At 37.0% G+C, this 20,315-nt stretch overlaps 1 protein-coding gene across 1 annotated transcript in view; it reads right to left on the reverse strand.

Annotated features, from left to right (window-relative positions):
* RP1 (RP1 axonemal microtubule associated) overlaps positions 1–20,315 on the reverse strand; it is a 109,195-nt gene that overhangs the window by 54,087 nt on the left and 34,793 nt on the right. Inside the window, exons 5-17 of the mRNA XM_039390437.1 lie at positions 20,066–20,225; positions 18,009–18,095; positions 15,041–15,173; positions 9,789–9,940; positions 9,109–9,187; positions 8,187–8,262; positions 6,559–6,635; positions 6,425–6,456; positions 6,155–6,284; positions 4,747–4,850; positions 2,747–2,920; positions 1,900–2,112; positions 624–801 (exon numbers count right to left, since the gene is read on the reverse strand). Coding sequence (XP_039246371.1) covers positions 624–801; positions 1,900–2,112; positions 2,747–2,920; positions 4,747–4,850; positions 6,155–6,284; positions 6,425–6,456; positions 6,559–6,635; positions 8,187–8,262; positions 9,109–9,187; positions 9,789–9,940; positions 15,041–15,173; positions 18,009–18,095; positions 20,066–20,225 — 1,595 coding nt within the window. The remainder of the gene's footprint in view (positions 1–623; positions 802–1,899; positions 2,113–2,746; positions 2,921–4,746; positions 4,851–6,154; positions 6,285–6,424; positions 6,457–6,558; positions 6,636–8,186; positions 8,263–9,108; positions 9,188–9,788; positions 9,941–15,040; positions 15,174–18,008; positions 18,096–20,065; positions 20,226–20,315) is intronic.

Raw genomic sequence — 20,315 nt, forward strand, 5'->3', positions numbered from 1 at the left:
GCAATCCAGGGACAGTGACCCAGACTGTGCTGAGAAATAATTTCTGAGTCTTAGCTAGTTGACTAGAAAAGGTGAGCTCCCCAGTGAGGAAGCATTTTGACCACAATAGCTCTCAAATCTGATTATGGGACAGAAGAATGGCATAATGAATATACTAGTGTGGGGGACTACAATATATTTCACATCATTAAAAAAGAAACTGAACATTGCCAAGTAGGTCCTCTTGAAAGACTACTAATTCCCCTATAAAATCAGGAAAGACTATGGTACACCTGGCAGCAAGACAACATCCCCCAGGCTTCCATAATCTGTGGGCAGAATGGGGAATACACGTAAGAAATCAACTCCATCTCTATCTTTTCACTTATTTTGATTCTCGTTTTCAAAAATCTATTAGTAAAACTATTGATATCTTCTGCATAATTTATTATTATAAAAAGAAAGTAAAGATAACTAAATACATGGCAGAAATTAAGTGTACATACAGTAAACTTTTAAAATTACTGAAACACAACAAGGAAAATTGTGCCCACATAACTTTTACAGTTTTGCTTTGAATTTTCTTAGAAAATTAGAAAGACTAATCTCTAAATCAAACTACAAACCATTGAGAAATCACATACATTTAATGACCTGTGGGTAGAAAAAAATATTTCTCTCTCCAGTGTTAACGACTGGTTTAGTTTGGCCATCTGGCAGGAGACCAACATATATCCCTTTGTTTTGCACTGATTCTAGACTTATAGATCCAGTTTCCAAATTCTTCTCAATTTTAAAGTGACAGTATTCATCACCTGTGCCCTAAGAAGTTGAAAACAAAAACATAAAAAAAACAGTCGAATTCATGTAGCTACAGGAGCTGGATGTTTCTTAAGTCTTAATTATTACTACTTTCCAATAACATTTCAGATTAACTTTACATTCCTCACAACATGCTACATTATTACATGCATACCTGCACCTTATTCTTGTTTATTCCTTTGTGACCAGAAAGACTAATCACATAAGTTAGGTAAGTGAAGGACCAAGTGAAAGCATTCTGATTTATGTTAGAATTTAGGCAAATTCTAGGATATATTCAAAGGAGTTTCCCACCTCAACAACTTTCAGAGGATTAAGGAATGTGAAAATATCTATTTCAGAAAACATATGGTATTTATATACAGATTTTATAGATAGCACAGATTTGGTAATGCTACATAATATAACATCCATTAAATAGATGTAACTTTTTTTCAAGTTCATAGCACTTACAAGTTTAATTTCAAAACCTTTACACAAACCCTCTTTTTATGCAGACCTCCTGATCCATTGGTGAAAGCATTGCTGAAAAATAAGATACTTGCAAAGCCTACATTCAAAATATGGATCAAATATTTTAATCTCTGAACAAAGTGTACTGGAGTCAATGACAAAACTCTCATGGACCTCACATTTGAGTACTTACACAGCTCTGTTTCATACTCACTTATCTTAAACTCCCCAAAAAAATGATACGAGAATACTTCTCACATAAATATGAGAATTTTAACTTAGATTAACAGAATCAGACTTTAAAAGTCAGTGCAGTATGCATTTACTTACATCTTAATTATTCTTTAATAGGTTTTATCTTCATCATCTATCTTGCAGCACATAAGTTTTAACTACATCCACATTCTCAATAGTTTAAAAATATAATCACATCTTTACAATCGACTGCCATATTGACACCAACAGCTTCTCTTGCTATATTTTTCTATCTTTTCTTGGGCAAATGAAGGAAAATATCTGAAACATTTTAAATCTGAAAAAAGTTTTATCCCATTTTTATCCAACCAAGTAAAAAAAGATTCTCTCCTATCACTAACAATTTACTAAAACTATCTGCAGGGGGAAATACAAACAAGAACTGCTTACTGTTCCATCACACTGGTCATCTTTGATCTTCAGATACATTCTTGGTTTTCTCACACTTTCAAACATACAGAGTCCAGAGCCAATTTTATGCACCTTCCAGTAGGATTCCTGCTGCTTCTGACCTGCTCCACTGCAGCTCCCATCAGGTCTAAGGGACAGAGCCTGGCAGAGACTTGTGTTGAGCAGAATGATGGCACCATGATGAAACACACCCTTTAGATCAGAGGCAAGAAGTCCTTTGTGAATAGCACAGCCTTTCTCCATACTAAACTGTGATACTGATATTGCTCCTACTGTTTTATTTTAAGCACTTACTCATGCATGTTCTTGTATAAAACATAAAAGAGTTAGTCTCAAGTAACTCAAGTATACCTCCAGTCTTTGAACATTTGCTGCTTTCTGTGCAGGCACTAACCAGAATAGTGGAAATCCTTTCCTACTCGGCAGCTTCCCTGCTTTTTCTTGCTCAGCAGCGCAGCACAACACCCAGAGCACAAGGAGTGCAGCAAATTAAGGAACTTGTCTCTTCTCAACAGCAGCTCTCCTGCGTGTACCTACATTCCTATTTTTCGAAGCTCTACTAGGAAGTTTATAATATCATCTTTCCTGTGTTACAGCCCACTCTATTTGCATGTACCAGCTGCAGTATCGGCATCACTCCTCCCAGGAGAGCAGTGAAGGAGAACTTGTCAAATGCTTGCCTACCTGTTAAGCTGTAGTTGAGCTCCACCTCGTGGAAGAGGATCACTCTTTTAGCTTGCAAACCTCTGACACTTGGCTAGATACAGTCTGCTTTATAATAGCAAATTTAAGAAGCGTCTTCTTAATTTCCCTCTGCCCACCTTACCTTGACATGCACAACAAACTCTTTGGAAATCCCAGCATATCCTGTTGTTTCATCAGCTACTTCGCCTTGAAGATTGAAAGTCACAATGTGACCTGGGTAGCTGGCTGACTCAAGAATGGCACAACCATTTGGTTGAAGGTGAACATGGAGGTTACAGCATGCCTTGTCTTTGCTCTAGCATAGTCAAAGGAGGAATAATAAATTAGATGAACTAATCCAAAATAGAGAGTATCGCAATGTAGTTTTTATGTTGAGTTCCAACCATACTACCAGTCTAGTACAAAAATTTTTATATTTCTCAGATTTGCAGTCCTAATGCTTAAGGCCTAAATTGTGGACTCTGTGAAACAGCTCATTGTGAGAGGACACAGATCTGATGATAACACGAAAGATACCTGGGTGCCTCAATTAGAGAGAGTGAGAGTCACAGTTGATAAACATGGCAAAAAAGTATAAAACTGACATAGACAGGAAATGAACCACAGGAACTCTTGGCCACCAGCCCACCTTCTCTTGCCTCTGAGTCCTCATTCATCTGTATTGTTCTCACAGAAAACCCTTAGAGAGTCAGAAGTTTCACATGAAAAAGTAAAGCAACACAGTCTCCATGCCTGTCTGTTCAGGTTTGAAGACTCTATGATCCCATTGTATAAAATACATAATAGAAAAAATACATATTTAAATATTTTATCAACTCCAACATCATTCTCATATTTAAATAAAACTAGGATTTTAATCTGTGTAAAATGCTAATAATAACTCCAATAACTGAAAGTACTTCTGACTAACATCATCTAATAATTTTTCAGCATTTTTAAGACTTCAAAGAATAAATATTCCTAGGAAAATTTTTAATTTCCAAGGCACTACCTTCCGAAGAAAAAGTTTCATGTACATCATGTAAAAGAGGAATGGGACCAGCTTCCACTATGAAATTATTCACTGCATAGATAAAGGGAAGAAATTGAAAAAGAGAAAGGAAAACAGCTTCTTCCCTCATCAGTAGGAGAGTTTTGTTTGCTATTAAAAAGTGTCCAGATGGTGAAGGGTCTAGAGAGGAAGCCATACAAGGAGCAGCTGATGTAACTTGTTTTTTTCAGCCTAGAGAAGAGACTGAGGGGAGACTTCATGGTCATGAGAGGAAGCATAGGGGTAGGCACTGATTGCCTCTCTCTGGTGACCAGTGACAGGACCCAGGGCAATGGCATGAAGTTGTGTCAGGGAAGGTTTAGGTTGGATATTAGGGAAAGGTTCTTTACCCAGAGGGTGGTTGAGCACTGGGACAGGCTCCCCAGGGAAGTGGTCACAGCACCAAGCCTGATAGAGTTCAAGAAGCATTTGGACAATATTCTCAGGCACATGGTGTGACTCTTGGGGCTGTCCTGTGTATGGTCAGGAGCTGGACTTTGATGATCCTTGTGGGTCTCTTCCAACTCAGGATATTCTATGATTCTGTGATCATAAGGAAGGAACTAAATCCTACAACTCCATTTACCTACTTGTATACTGCAAGTGATGAGAAAAAAGGCTTGGAAGATGGGATGAAACAAATCAAAATGGATCAAAACAAACCCTGGACTGTATCAATTGCTTTATGACTGGCATGTTACTTAGAAAAGACACAAAGGAAAAACGAACATTTTAAATCAAGCTGTAGATTTATGCTTATCCAAATAATAGGATATATTAGGGCATTCCAAGGAGCTTGTCAGTATGTGGCAAGCCAATAAAAATGACAGCTTGGAATGGTCTGGTATTCCTGCAGCAAATCATTTAGTTAACATACCCTACAAAAGAGTAAAAAGTAAACTATAAGAAAACAAAGCCTTATGTCTAAATTCACCTATTCATTGGCAATTTCCTGGATTTAATTCTGCAATCTTTCACTCCTTATCTGATTGGAAGTACAATTATTTACTAGACAGATTTAAAAAAACTTTATTTTTAATCAGACAATGACATGTAACTATGAAACAGAAATCAGTAGCAGCATTTCCTACCTTTCCAGTTACATGGCCATTGACAAGAGCGAGAGCAAGACGTGGCATCTGATGACTGCTGAACATATAGATATTTCTCCTTTTGACATTTACATCAAAAAAACCTAAGAGTTAAATGAAAAAAAAAAAAGGTTAGAAGCATGAAAGTATATTAATTCATACTTGCATTTAATTACAATCAATGGTTTATCATTTTCAAGGGAAAAGAATTAATTAAGTGTTTAACTCCACAGTTTGACCTCTCTGATCAATAAATTCTCTCATTCATTCAGGAAAGGGCATCTAGGGACTGCTGTCTATTTTGCTGCCTTGAGGAGGAAAACCCTGACGGCTAATGATAAGGAACAAATTTCTTTTTATCATTGTATATGTTTAAAAAAAAATCCATAAAAAGGAGCTGAGAACTCCAGCATAGTGAACTGGGCTATAGCAATGAATTTAGCTGATAAATAACAGATGATGTAGGGAACATAAAGTTCTCAAGTAAGAAAAGAGAATTCATTTTCTCAATATCCATATTATAATTTGTAAAGCAAATCCTGCTGTGTAGCTCAAGGCTTCTAAAATTTTAAATCTGGCCAATTTTCCAAACAATTACCTCTTATAGCTACAAAATACTGATGAAAGGTGAAGCAGTGCCATTTTTATTGTTCCCAGCAACAACAGATGATCTTTTAAGTAACTACCAGTACATTATGTTGCCTATTTGTTGGATGCAGCTGTCTCTAGAGGACTCCTGTGGTGTCCTGATGCACTCTTTGGCATGTCCTGAAAGATTCTATTCTTTCCCAAAAGATCTGTGTAAGGACCCTGGGAAGATGTCAGAAAGGCTGAGCAGCTCCATCACTAAAAAGGTAGTAAAATGTGTGTGCCTAATATGATATGTTTTACAAGTTAGTAACGCAGTAGGATGAAAGCTGATAAAGGGGAGGAACTGGTAGACTACCATTAAAATCAGTTACAAGAATAGAATAAAATGAATTTACATTTATATGTAAACACACACACAAATATATATATATACTCCTTGTTAATGAACCATACCTAGAATTTCGAATTTGTTAGCTTAGATAGATCTAAGTGCAAAAGACAGTAACTGTTCTTGCCATGTGAGTTCTGTGGGAGCATTAAACTGCAGACGACAAAAAGTTTCTCTTTAGTAAGAGAAAGCCAGTGACAAGACACTATATGAGAATTTTTATGTGTGTGTCATCTTTATGTAAAATAGACATGTAATTTCTGAGTTCTTACAGCCATTAATACACAGATTAATACAAGTATTAATATTTTGAGTAAGGAAAATTTTGAGTTTTATAATTATCTACTCCTATTCATTATAGTAATATCTATATTAAAGTCCTCCTTTCTTGTTTCTTTTATGTACAAATCCACATGAAAAATACTTTACCATATTTGTTTTTCTTGTCACCAAGAGCATCCACTCTGCTATCTGGGTTGAGGCAAATGAAGCCATGGGTGAGCCTGTTGTAAAATTGAAGTGTATTTCCTTTCTGAAATTTCCACTTCTCAGCAGCCCACTAGTTTTGTAAACAACAAACAGAAAAGACTTATGAGAAGATGATACACAGGAATTTATCATACAAAGCATTCAACTGACCTGATTCACTCAAAGCATAATTTGAATGTTTTAAATCAAAATAAAAAAGTACATTCTTACAGTTTCTTCTCTCTTGAGTTCCAGCTCTTGTCCTGTGCAGACAAAAACAGTGTAATTAATTTACAGAGTTTCTTCATTCCATTTGACACAGTCACAGTGAGGCTGAGTTCCCCTCCTCACCAGTTTTCACTTACTTCCTGGAAATGTGCTGGCGTCTGTCACAGCCAGTTCTCTAGCAATATTGCCATCATCCTGCCCCTGATCCAGCCACCTAAAAACCAGAACCTGTTTCAGCAGTAAGCTTGATTGCCTAATTCCACAGTAATGTATACATGGCACTTGGATGCTGATACTCACTGTTCAATGTATTAAAGTCTCAAGGCTGACAAACAGCAATACAAAAATCCAGTTTATTGAAAAGAGATTACCATCGACAAAAAAATTATTTTGCTTACTTGCTCTTGATGAAATATAAGTAAATGCTTTCCTGGACTGAGGTACAAGGGCCTAACCCATTTAATACAAATCAGAGAACTCATATCAATAAAACCAGATCAATAACATAATGTGCAGTGGTCACTATGTTTGCTCTTCCCGTCTGCAAGAAGGCTACAGCAGGATGCAAATTGTTCCGTGCCCTGAAAATCCTGATATAAGGAGGCAAATCCAACACTGGCATCACTTTTACCATGTCTGAAAGATATTTTTACAATGCCATCGTACACATCTACTTACGTCAGTTAAGTCTAACTCCATTTGAGTCAAAAGCATTCACACACTTGAGTATAGTAGCAAGCACGGCATCAGGCTCTAACAATAAATAGCACATACCCTCTATTTTTCTGCCTGAAATGGATTTGAACTCTCCCTAAATTATGTATGAAGCTAGCATTATAGATCTCTTCATAGCAGTTCATCTCATCTAGAATACAGAATCAAAATTAGGTCAGGCAAGGATGAGGTGCTGTATCTGATAGGCAGAAAGTCCTTACTCACACATAAATCAGATTCAGTGTGCACATCGCTCACTCCGAGCTGTCTCAGGCAGTTATTTATTCACTCAGAGAAGTGAGAGGAGGAAATAGAATTGGGGTGCCACTGGCAAGCTGCAGCTAGAATCTTACGTGACTGGACTGTACCATTCCTAATATTTGCACTGATCTTTATCGATTAAAATTTTTCTGCAAGGTGTTGAGAATTAATCAGGCATAGATAAAATTGGAAATGAGTTATAGAACAGAAGATTCAGAGCAGAAGCATCTCCAGGGGGAAAGGAAGGGAAGTTAATACTGCTTCAAATTAAGTGGCAGCTCAGTGAAAGGCTGCAAAGCAAATGAGCAAAAGAGATGTGGTCAGGTGGCTGCATTTGTGATTACCATTTCACAGGATCTTAAAGTCTGATCCTGAGCTCACTGAACCCCATGTTAATCTCCATATAACTTCAGTAAACCAGGAACAGTTTGCTAGAGGGACAGCAACCCACTCTTCTGCCTTGCATAGCATGACATGGAAGAACAGATGGACCTGCTGGTGTCAGATACAAGGTGTTGGATATGAGGAATATGTGAAAAAAACATGCCTTAAATAGTTCAAAAGGTGCAAGAATGGAAAGTTTCCAGGCAGAATATTTTATTGCTTTTTCATTAGTTCAAATTCACCAGAGGTTTGGGGCAGGTACAACTCAGAGAGCCGTAATAAGAATCAGACCATTTCAGCTTACTTTTTACGAAACACATATTTACCTTCACAGGACATTTCAGGAGAAAAACTGAGAGTAGTTACAAATTTATTAAGAATCTAACCGAAATTAAACACCACCAACCTGTGACATAGAAAAGTATAATCCAAATCTGTTATGGGATCCTTGATTACAACTTTGTCCAGAAACCATCCATTTCCTTAGAACAAATAAAGTAAAAAAAGAAAACGTTTGTTTGTGAGAAACAGATTGATGGATTTAATGATGTTAGACTTCCTATAGCTTGCTGTCTTCTACTGGAACTGCAAAATCGGTAGCTTTACTGACAGGTTGCTAGAGTCACAGCTACCCTGATGTCTGGAGAGAAGACAGTACCTGCTCTAGGTACTGTAGGGCTTGGTTATGGGCCTGCAGGCTGCTAGGTCTCTCCCTGGCTACATCCCTCCCTCCTTAACAAGTCATTGTATGACTTGTGCTTGTTTTGCCAATAAAAATATCAACAAAATTAGATAGCAGGTTATCATGGCTCAAAATGAATTGCTATGATTTACAATATTTAGGCTCAAGAGTTTGAAAAATACAACTTGTGGCTGCAAGCAATTTAAGTTTCACCATTAATTGGAAGTCTAATGACTTTAGTGTAGCAAAAATCTTCAACTGCATCTTTACAATGCAACTGATAATGCCAATCAATTTAAAATTTTAATAGCCCATTTTAACTTTAATACAAGACACAATCAATGTCTTAACAGGCAGACATTCTCCCTCTTCATAGTTTTTTCATAAGGATTAGTAAAAAAATTACTAGCAGGTGATGTCCTTAACATATTGGTCGAGAGTATTTTGAAAATGAACGCAAAATATTTGAAATCTATGATAATACAATAAGGTAACTATGTCATTTGAACAGTTATCTTAGAAGCCTTTGTCTTTCACTTCAAAAATGCTATCACATATTCAGTTTTAGAAATACATATTGTATTTCCAATAAAAGATTAATAAATTTGCAGGCAGTATTCAGTGACTAGAGAGAGAGATTTCTGACCTGATCCAAGACCATTGTGTCCTATAACAATCTTGTACAAATGTCCAAGGTGCACAGCTTCAACAGCAAAGATGTCAGTCTGTAATCAATCAATGAAATTTCAGTAAAATCTAAAAAAGCAGAGAATTCCTCAGCCATGAAATTCTGAAGACCCATAGACCCTTATAACTCTTTTGTCAAGGTCATTTAAAATATCAGCTAATGATAAAGTGAGAACAAACCATGAAGGTCAGATTACCTGAAATAGAAGTAGTAAGTAAGCCTGATCACTTGCTAATGGCAGTAGTTCCATTCAAATGAATGTGATCAGTCAGGAAAGAGAAACCTGCTGAAAGCTTCACAGTCTAAACCATTACAAATTACAGCAGATTTCAACATTAGAAATTCAGATATAAAATGCAATTTCATTTATTATTCGATATTAAATCAAATTTTTAGAAGAATGAAAAACAAAAGTACACAGCTTACTTATGTTATAAATGAAAATTCTGACTTCCAAAAGCACTGGCATAACTTGAGAAAGTATTTTGGGCTTAATTATGGAATTTTGGGAAGCCATTGGAATGCTTCCCAAATGAAGTAATTATCTCCTTTCTAATTGCACCTTTTTTGGAATAACCACCCACCTGAGAGATAAAAGCTAGCCAAAGATATCAAAAAATTCCCTGTCTTTCGCTTACTTGTCCTTTTAAAAATTTCTTGGATTTCTGTGACCTGAGCAGCTGTCTTGATCCTGTATCACCTCTTTCTCCATAGACAGAAATATAGACATCAGCCTCAGTTCCAGCATTCCACAGGTCTCCTGTTGTCACATGCACTTCATAGACAGTCACTGACAATAAAAGATGACAACTTTTCTTATCACAAACACTATTACAGTTACAATAACATCTAGCTGGGAATGTGTCTGTAGAGTCCAAATACATCTGTGTCAAAGACAGGCTACAAAACCTTAAAAATCCTATTCAGTAAAATAATATACAACTTGCTTTGGTGTTACATTTATGGTTTTTGTCCCAGGATGTCACTGTGGGGAACACAAACAGAATTAAACTTCACAATAGTATGTCTTTGTCCTGCAGCATCCTTTGAAATCATCATAAAGCTGAAAAGTAAATAATATAAATCCAAGATTAGCTTCATCATAAGCGGTGAGATCAAAACTATAATAAGCAACAGAACCATTAACATTTTCAATGCACTAGTTAACCAAACAGACAAAAATGTAGCACCATAATTTTAGTTTTCTAGGGCCTTGGAACTCAGAAAGTTTCATTGTTTTATTATTTTAGTAATTCATGCAACAGGATAGAATCATAGAATTGTTTGGTTGGAAGAGACTGTTCAAGACTGTCTAGTCCATGTCCCCTGCCATGACCATGGACATCTTCAATTACTGCAGGTTGTGCAGAGCCCTGTCCAGAGCAGGTGCAGAGCAGCTTGTCCAGAGCCCTGACCTTGAATGTGTCCAGGGATGAGGTAACTACCATCTCTCTACATTCCAAGTGTAAATTCTTTAAAGGATGTAAATTTTTTAAAGGACATAAATTCAGAGGGAAAAAACTAGGACTTAAATTCCATAAATCATTTATTTAATGGAAATGGATAATGCAAATAAAACTAAATTTGAGTCAAAATCTAATGAAACTGAAGTAAAGACTATGATACATAAAAATATATATCAATATAAAACTGTGTTCACTAAAATGCAAATGTAGGAACTCAAAAAAACTCAGAATTAAGATAAAAACTTGCAATCATAATCCTCAGTATAAATATGGGAAAGGTAAAATTTATGCCCACATACGGTAAGAATGATTTGTTAGACAAAGAGAATGAAAGGGTGAGAGAAAAACCTCATTTTCTGCCACACAAGCTCTTCTTCCAGGTGTAGATGTCCTTGTGCTTCTCTGTCTTGCAAGTAGAAAAGAATTTCTGAACCACTGGGTCCGAAACAACATCAACATTATTATCACTCAATTGTCAGTTTCCGTTTGAAACATGTTATAAAGCTTGACTGTAATTCTCTGAAGGAGGTTGCTTCCACATTTCAGTCTTCTGATGGACAGATGTCTTCTTTTTAATAAGTAGTGAAAATTCATTCACAATCAGTCCATATCTGCAATTATGCTAAGCAGCTGGTCAGTGTTTACAAATTCTCCTTTTATCCTTATTTTTCTTATGATTATCTCTCATTTACTTACATGGTGTTTTTTGTGCATGTTACTATACAAGCCATCTTTGAAGAATTTGGTTTGGATAATGGTAGCAATCTGGCTAAAAGGGTAAACAGTCTGCACAGGTTATTTTAATGTGCCCACACAGAACACTAGTGGTACTTTGCTTCTGGCATGAGAGATAGCTTATTTTGAGATGAGCTCTGTAGCTCCTCTGAAGTATTGTGCCATAGACATATGCTATTACTAAATCCAGCATAGAGGCTTAAAATTGCTAACTTAAAATTTCAAGCAACGTTCACATTTTTTTTACATTTCTCTTCACCTCTCATAAGCCTAGGGATCATCCCAGCTTTATAATAAGTATTTACAATGCTTACAGTTTTCATCCTAGGAAATTGTGGTTCTCTTAACAGAATGAAGCCGCGTCAGGGGAATTTCAGACTGAACCTTAGGACAAAAGTTCTTCACTACAGGATGGTTGATCACTGGAACAGACTCCCCGGGGAAATGGTCATTGCATTGAGCCTGTCAGAGTTCAAGGAATGTCTGGATGTTTTAGACATGTGGTTTAGCCTTAGGTACTACTGAGATGAGCAGGGAGTTGGATTAGATGATCCTCATGGGTCCCTTCCAACTTGAAATATTCTATGATTCTATGATTCTTTCCTTTAGGTATTTCATGGAAAAGTGTGCAGAATAGAGATTAAGAGAAGGAACTGTGTTTTTTACATCTAATTTTCTCTGTAACTGTAGAACATTACATTTGCAAACATATAATTTCTGAAATTAGAAAGTGTAAGGGTTAAGATTGTTTACAGTTAAGATTATTCAGTTCTTTCACCCACACCTATGAATTATGAAAGATAGAAGAAGAAGGTAAAACAAATATTATTTTCAGATCAGCTATTGTTATTTGGGTAAAAGACAGCCACATTTAAGATACAGAAGCTTTTGGCAGTCTTTAGTTGTCAGCATAATCAGGTACTATTTTTCCCAGAGTATGCCTGTCTCAATATTCAAAATAGTTTTCATTTAGGAACCATTAATTTATACCGCATTTTACCCATATCATTTAACGGGTCACCACATGATCTATTTACTTGCCCAAATTTTTCTTTGCAGCACTCACATGAACAGATTCCCCATGAACAGACCATGACAGAGGGAGAGAATTCATTTCTCCACACCAACAATCCCATGTCTAGGACCACAACAATCCTCTCTATTGCTACAATAGCCTCCTTCAATAACTACCTACTTTCCAGTTTCTGCAAGAAGAAAAGCAAAGGTCTGCCAGCTACCAACACTGTGTAACTCTGATTTATTCCCAGCATATAATTAAAACTTGTGTTATAAACCAGAGCAGAAGGGGACAAAAGCAGAATGGTAGAAGATAAAATGTCAAATGAACGGTGCTCAGTCCTCCAGCATTACAGCAACAAAGTCTCTATGTAATACTTCTTAACAGTTTAACTCCCATGTTTTTCCTTTGAATAAAAAGAGAATGTTAAATCAGAGAGTGTTTCAGCCTCTTTTTATTCAGAAATTGGTTTTAAAGTGCCTCTTATCATCTCTCTTTCACATTGAATCCAGACCTCTTTACTGTTCTGTTATCAAACTATCTTCTCTGAAGTTAAAACCTACGTTCCCTCTTCACTGACTCATGCAGAAATATAATATTGGTAAAAAGACACAGAGGCTGCCTTTCAATTACTAAGCCAGAGATGAAACTGTCTTCTCCAAAGGCTTCAGCATGACTCCTCTTACACTGAAGCTGATAGAAATGCAGAGAAGTTCTTTTCTTCTTCTCTTGTGTGAGGGAGAAATTGTTAACTACAAAATGCAGATTGAGAGGATGGTTGTAAGTGTGCCTTTGAGCTTGTTATGCACAAAGATTACTGCATAGTAAAAATCTTCCATTGTATCTCTATCTCAGAAACAAGGAAACTAGTTACTCAGAAAGAGCCTGAAAATTAGGATGTTGTTGAGGTCAGTGTCCCAGAATATCTAAACAAGAGAACATTTGGGGAAGAAGAGATACTGCAAATAGGGAAACTGAGCGTTTTCAATATAATATGTTAATTATAATTAATGAACGTTTATTTAAAGGGATGGGTTAGGAGGTGCTTGACCTTTACACCAGTGTGCTTGTATGTCCCCCTGCAATAATAATACCAAAATCTCCTAACCCGAGAGACCAAACCTGTGAGGAAGCAGGCTGGCTGAGGCTTTTCATGCCCTCAAGGGTATGAAGATCATGACCATTCAAGATCAAAAGTCATTGTGGTTAATGTGGGTGGGCCTCTCTCTACAGCGCATCGTGAGCCATTTGCAGATGTTAAGTACATCACTGGAGGAAATCTCTCCTGCAATTTTGTTTCTCTTAAAACATACTAATGAAACACAAACCTGTGTTTTCTGCTCTTCTTGTTGGGTTCTTAATCTGAGAGTTCATTCATCACAGAGAGGCATAAATTCAACTCCAGGCCACCCACCTTTTTATTATAAGAGTAACTGTACCATGGTAAGCTTCTCCACATTCATGGGCCATTTTCTGGACTTCTGCCCCTCGAATTTATTTACATCCTCTTCCTCTAGGTGCACCCACAACAGCTGCTACCACTGAAATACCTGTTACAATTTCTGTTTCACAAGTTAAACACAAAGGGCCATATGCATACCACCAATCATTGCTATAACATTAAACATTCTGGAAAAGGGGTTCTGGAATTTCTAGAGAACTTGGAATGGAAGTTTCTCACATCCCATGAATTTTGTCCACTGCAGTTGATATGATTTTTTGGGGGAAGAGAAGAAGGCATGTTCCAGGTGGATCTTATTCTGGTGATAATCCCAGCACAAATAATACCAGTGGTATTACGGCTCTTCCCCCTCTAGCATCACACCCTATAGGATGGAATCTGACCCAGCATTCTTATTTCCTCACCCATATCTCTCCTAGGACACACTGATCTTGCTATGCCCTTGTAATTTTCTTAGGTCAGAGAGGATCAATGCCATTTGGAGAGAAGGGAAGAGAAAGCACAGACTTTCCACCCCCTTCCCATTGCTCAAGCATAGAGATCCTATAGCAATAACATCCAGCATGGTGACAGAGATTGGTGTAATGGAGAAAGACATTAAAAGAGGGTAACAGCAGCAACACCCAATAATTTTTGTACCATTTGGCATCATTCACTTTTAGAATGATGCCAATTCACTTTTACAGTCTTCATGTGAGTAATGGAAATTTTAATACTTATAGCCTTCCAAAATATTTTTAAAGTTTTGTTACACATCCAGAAATTAAAAAGCACAACGGCACACTTACACTTTTAATTTCTTACCAGAAAGAAACTAAAACAGCAGCTACAATAGTCATACTGGAGCTATAATCCTCAATTATTGAAAATAGAGTTTGTGATTTGACTCATATGTGCTGGCTTCATGGTAGTTACATATATGTGAGGTGTCTTTACCATTGCCTTTGTATTAAACCAAACACACATGCTGAAAATCTTACCAAACAATTAGCCCTCTTGAGGAATCTGTGAAATTCAAAGCATTAAAGACTCTCCCATCTTCTTTCCAGTGCTTCTTAACTTTTTATCTGAGTATGCCCAGTAACCACAGGAAAACAGCACAGAAAAAGTGTTGTAGCAGCCAGAAAGTAGGCCTGATGAAAAACAATTAACTCACCTCTATCAACAGCTGTCTGTAGTCTGACTTAGTTGATGTGGTACTATGCTTACCTGGAAGGATGGGTTGACCCTGCTGTAAAACAGGAAGCTCCACAGGTATCTTCCCATCAGACTGGTCCTGGGCCAGCCATCGATGTGCAGGGAAAGAAAACTGCTCCCCTGAGGAAAGGTTCAGCAACTGCACCTAAGTAGCACAAAAAAATTCCAATTTAACTTGCTGATCTGACACCAGATGGTACAGAACAGAAACGAGTGGGATGCTGTTGAAATCTGTGCAGGTAGAGCTCTGTGTATGATAAAAAAATCAGTCTGACTTTTCACTCAGTAAGATTTGAAAGCACAGGGCAGAGTAACTCAAGTTACTCTGTGCAATTAAGAAACAGGGTTTATCAGCTCAGGTTCACTCCCACAAAATACAGCTGTTGTTCCAGCTGGTACATCCACGTGGGCTGGCACTAGGTGGCATGGCTTACCAAAGACGGAACTTCTCAAAGTTTGGCAATGCTTGCAGCTCTATTTCTTATTTTCTTATCAGAACAGGAATTAAGGGAACAGGTTTTGATTCTTCAGCACTGCTTGTGACATAAACAAACCATGAAAGTGCTAGCCCCAACACCAGTCGAGGCCTGCACAGTGCCCTACAAAATTTTCTTTCATGTCCAACTTCTAGCATGCAGCAGCAAAAGGACCATATGCATACCAGCTGAAGGAGGGAAGGAGGTTATTTTGTACATCAAAGTAAACACTTCGGAGGCTGCTGTATATTATAATAGTCCCTACTTGTAGTTTCACTCTGTGCTTTGCAGAATCTAATCTCCTTAATTTGAACACTGAAGAAACCCAGAATTACTGGAAACATTTTTCTCTCTTTTGCTTCTTGAATATTAAAATTTTAAGACAGAGATTCATCTTGTCTGGAAAACTTGACACATCTTGGCCTGCCAGCATCTACTGATGAAACTTGAAAAGGGATTTCAGATTAGCAAAGCAGCACCTTCGTGGACATTTTCTGGCCTGAGATCACCTCAGTACAGTAACAGACACAGGAACCACAGAACATTGAGGGAGGTCTAGTGCACCTAACTACCAGAAAAGCTCTGCAGTTGCAGATCACTCTCTTTTAATTGCAGTTCTTCTTGAAAAGAAAAAAAAAAAAGTAGATTTCCCAAGAAACAATGATGTTAAATGTCTGTAGGTTGTTTCTATTCTAAGAAGTGTAGAAATCAATGGCTGTACTCCTTTGGCTCTCTGCTACACAAAGTAACCTGCTACAGGTTACTTGTATGGTCTGCTCAGCTGAATGCACTTCTTTTCCTTGACCTTCTGCCCAAAGTTGCAAAGAGGGAATGATCTGGCTGATGAATCATGTCCTAAAAACTGTGCCTGATTGACTGAGTTTCCATAAGGAGACAACTAAAATTTATAAGCTAATAACTAATGGAACACACTGAAGTGTTGATTTTTTTATTTTTAATTTTATTGTTCATTTCATTTAATATACCCCAGGTGGAAAGAAGGAGAATAATAAGTTCTCATTTTTCATTTTCCTTTTGTTTTTTCAGACTTCCTCAGTTTCCCAGTTTAAATGTCCGTCTTATACAAAGCAGGCAGCGCAGCCTCTATTAACAGATGGTGACATACAACAAACCTGCAAAGGTTTATTTGTTGAGTCAGATTTTACAATAACGAAAACTTCTAATACAAAGATTATGTATACAAATGAACCTTTTCCATAAGAGAAAACCCACTGTTCTTTTCTAGTTTCTTAACTCAGATGGACTGTAGAAATTGCAGGTAACCTCTCCCATTGTCTCATGGAACAAAGCTATGAGGTATTTTTCACCCTTTTACTGCTTCCACACACATATTTATGAAAAAAAAATAGCTTGAAACAGAAGAAAAAAGTATCTTAAATGATATTCTGGCTACATCATTCTGCTTTTCCAAGAAAAACAAATACCTATGTTTTCTAATCAGGCAATCCTCACCTGAATTGAAAGAGATATAATCCCCAGAATTCTATCATGAAAGCTCTTAGAGGGATACTACCAGTGACACGATATTTCAGAATAGACAGCCACTGGCTAGAGGTATGAACTCACAGCCTGATGTTACCTTCAGTTAACATCGTCCAGATCTTAGTCTTCTTTCTGAGATGCAGTCTCAGATAAAAACAAGCATCAAATAGCCAGAGAGTTTGAGCACCGATCAATGAATATTTTACTCCAGTGGACACTTTACATTACATAGATATACATATAACTTGAAATATAATTTTAACATTGAGTTTACCAGCTGTTTCTAAAGCTCTTCATAAACTGCTGCCTCTTAACTGAAAGATAAGAAACTCTTGGCATAGAATTGGCATACATAGTACATCATGGACTCTAAGGATAAAAGTCACCTACTTTAATTTCCAGTCCGAAAACATATATTATGCTTCACTACTGAGGCTTGAAACAGAACTAGCTGATTCTCTTTGCTTTATTATATTTGCTATACCTGCATCAAGGTATAATTTCTGCATAAGGAAAGAGAAGAACCTGTTATTGTCTTTTTGTCCTCAGAGACGCAGAATTAGAAACATTTGCAATGTAGCTCTGAGGTATTTATGCTGTGCATAAGGACACAGCATCAGCCATGGGTTTGGAGATGACTTAGCCAGACTGGATTCAATGACTTTCTGGGTTTCAACAAACTCTAGGCACTCTGTAGCACAGAAAGACTGTAGAAACTGCAGCTAACTTAAGCAGTATTCCTTGCTGCCCAGCCACACATTTTTAAAGAAACGTAATGTACAGCTGTCACTAAATTGTAAACAGCCACCCAATACATATCATCATAAGCTGCCTTTAGTTCCACACAAAAACACTCCTTCATAAATAATCCCTTAAATGAAGGTGCAAGCATTTGATGATGCTAATATACTTATCCCAGGGATTTTTTCTTACTCATGTTTTGACTCCACTGTCCTAGTGACTGCCTTTGGAAAGATAAACTTCTTTCTCACTGCTTTTACCTCTTCACAGTGCCAGGCAGGGGAATTTCCTGCATTTGTATGTCCTATGCGTATTTTGTAGAGATCTCCTATATTTCTAGTATTAATCTGTAAAAGAAATACAACTAATGAAACACAAAACATTTTTCAAACAGAAAAGACATGCAACAGAAATTCACTTAGTAACTGAGACTTTTGTTTGGAGGAATTAAATATTCTGATATTTAAACAAGTGCTTCCAAACTATTTTGCTTCAAAAAATCATTAGAACCTTGAGCCTTCTAAAGGACAACCCTCAAAAAACCCATTGGCCTGACAATTCCATTTAAATGAATGCTACTGTAGCTGTTCCCCACTGAATATTAGCCTCAGTGGGAGATGAATATACTCTGTATGTATGACTAAAAAGCAGAACTGTCTTGACCCTAAAACCTGGCTCAGTTTAGCATTTATACCACTGACCTTCTACAAAATAATTTTTGCCACCCACCTATCTCTGAATTTTTCCCTACCCCTCCAGGAGTGTATACCTTACAATTTGGAAACAATTGTGTTCAGCTTTGATATTTCCTTTTACAAATCATTTCAATCAAACCAACTTTAAAAGCTGTATTTGAAAGACTAGCTCTAGGGCAGGCAGGATGAGTGTGTCCAGTGCAGATAGCAGGGTGCTGAGGGAATAATTTTGTGTGAAGGTTATTAAACTACTAGTATAAACCTAAGTGTAGAAATAGAAAGCTTATCTTCAAGGAACTGGAAGCACGCCATGAGTGTCTTCCCTCCTCACTGTATAATTTATTTCATTATAATGTAGGCTTGATTTTCTGTCCTTCTGTTGTTTTCTGTACAACTCATTTTCATGTTTTCATTGACAGTGTATAGATGGGTGTGAACTGAGTTCCCTGTATCATGTACTTCCCTGAACTCAGTGTTATAAACAGTAAAGAGACAGAGCAGGGAGGACAGACCACAGCTGAGATCTAGTATACAGCGCACTCGGAGAGACTTTTCTCTTTCTATACATTTCAGAGTAGGCTCTCTTTAACTGTGTTCAGTGCTATGCATACTTGCCTGAGAGGGGAATCCTAAATCCCAAACAATATGACTGCCTACATATTTTGCATTTAAAAGTCATTGGAGGTAAAATTAATTGCAATAATTACAACAGTAAAGAGCCAACGATATCTGTTGTGAAGAGGGTCTTTTTATCTGTCAGAGAACTGGTTACTTGTTTTGTCTACTTCTTTCAACCTGGGATTTTTTGATATCACAGATGGACAATGACATACTTTATCAGGAGTGCTTCTTCTGAGGAACTCCATCAGGCTGAAGAGGGTAAAGAATTGCATTTTCTGCATCCCAAACATCCATGAGGCTATTGTGGAAAAGGTGAGCTCTTAATCAATGCTGCCATTAAACACCTTTTCTCAGAGAGGGGATTTGCTATGCTGGATACTAATAATGGAAGCAATTGTTTGTCATATGGCCCCATAGTGGACACCTGCCAGAGACAATCCCTGACGATTCCATATATACACTCAAGCTATGCAGATTGTGATGAGGGACCTATTCTGGATCACTTAAATCACTATGCCACAAGACTGATGAGGAAGGAATTTGTTTGTGGCACTGGGGGCAGAAGCAGCTGCAGATAGTAGATTTATTACAGGTATAAAATTTGGTATTACTTCAATAAAGCAGCAGGTATTTAACAAAATTAAAAATTTGCTCCAAATCCTAATTCTTCAATTCCTTATTTAATTTTTAATATTGTAGCCCTGTTTCAAATTTCTAAACTAAACAATTATCTGTTGTGTTATATTTCTTGGTATTTTTTTGGGGCACTATGTAAATTAAACAGTAGTTCTTCTTAAACAGATAATAAATATGTTGGATCAAATCAGATTTGGATGAGTGAGTGAGAAAGGATACTAAATTTAGCTCTACATTTAAGTCCCATTTACCTTTTCTAGATATGTGTACCATGCAAAAAGCTGTCTTTTCATCACATAGATTTTGAAATGTCATATGATCTGGCAGAATGCAAGAGGGCAATACAACGAATATATATTACTTACTGTGAAGATGTCTTCATTGCCTCTCTGAAATAATTTTCCCTTGTCTCCATCAAGAAAAATAGGACCTGAACTGCCTTGATCCCCATACAATGTAATATAAACCTTTGAACTTGTTCCTGCAGATGGCATATCACTGGTGAGGACTGACACATTCCATTTCCTAGCTACCAAAAGATAAAAAAGATTCGCTGAATTACTTAAACTCAAGATTCTCAAACAAAATGCATTTCAGTAATCAAAATTCTAAATA

Source organism: Pipra filicauda, unplaced genomic scaffold (assembly GCF_003945595.2).
Source record: "Pipra filicauda isolate LSUMZ 115617 unplaced genomic scaffold, ASM394559v2 scaffold81_size6448238_pilon, whole genome shotgun sequence".
NCBI lineage: Eukaryota > Metazoa > Chordata > Aves > Passeriformes > Pipridae > Pipra > Pipra filicauda.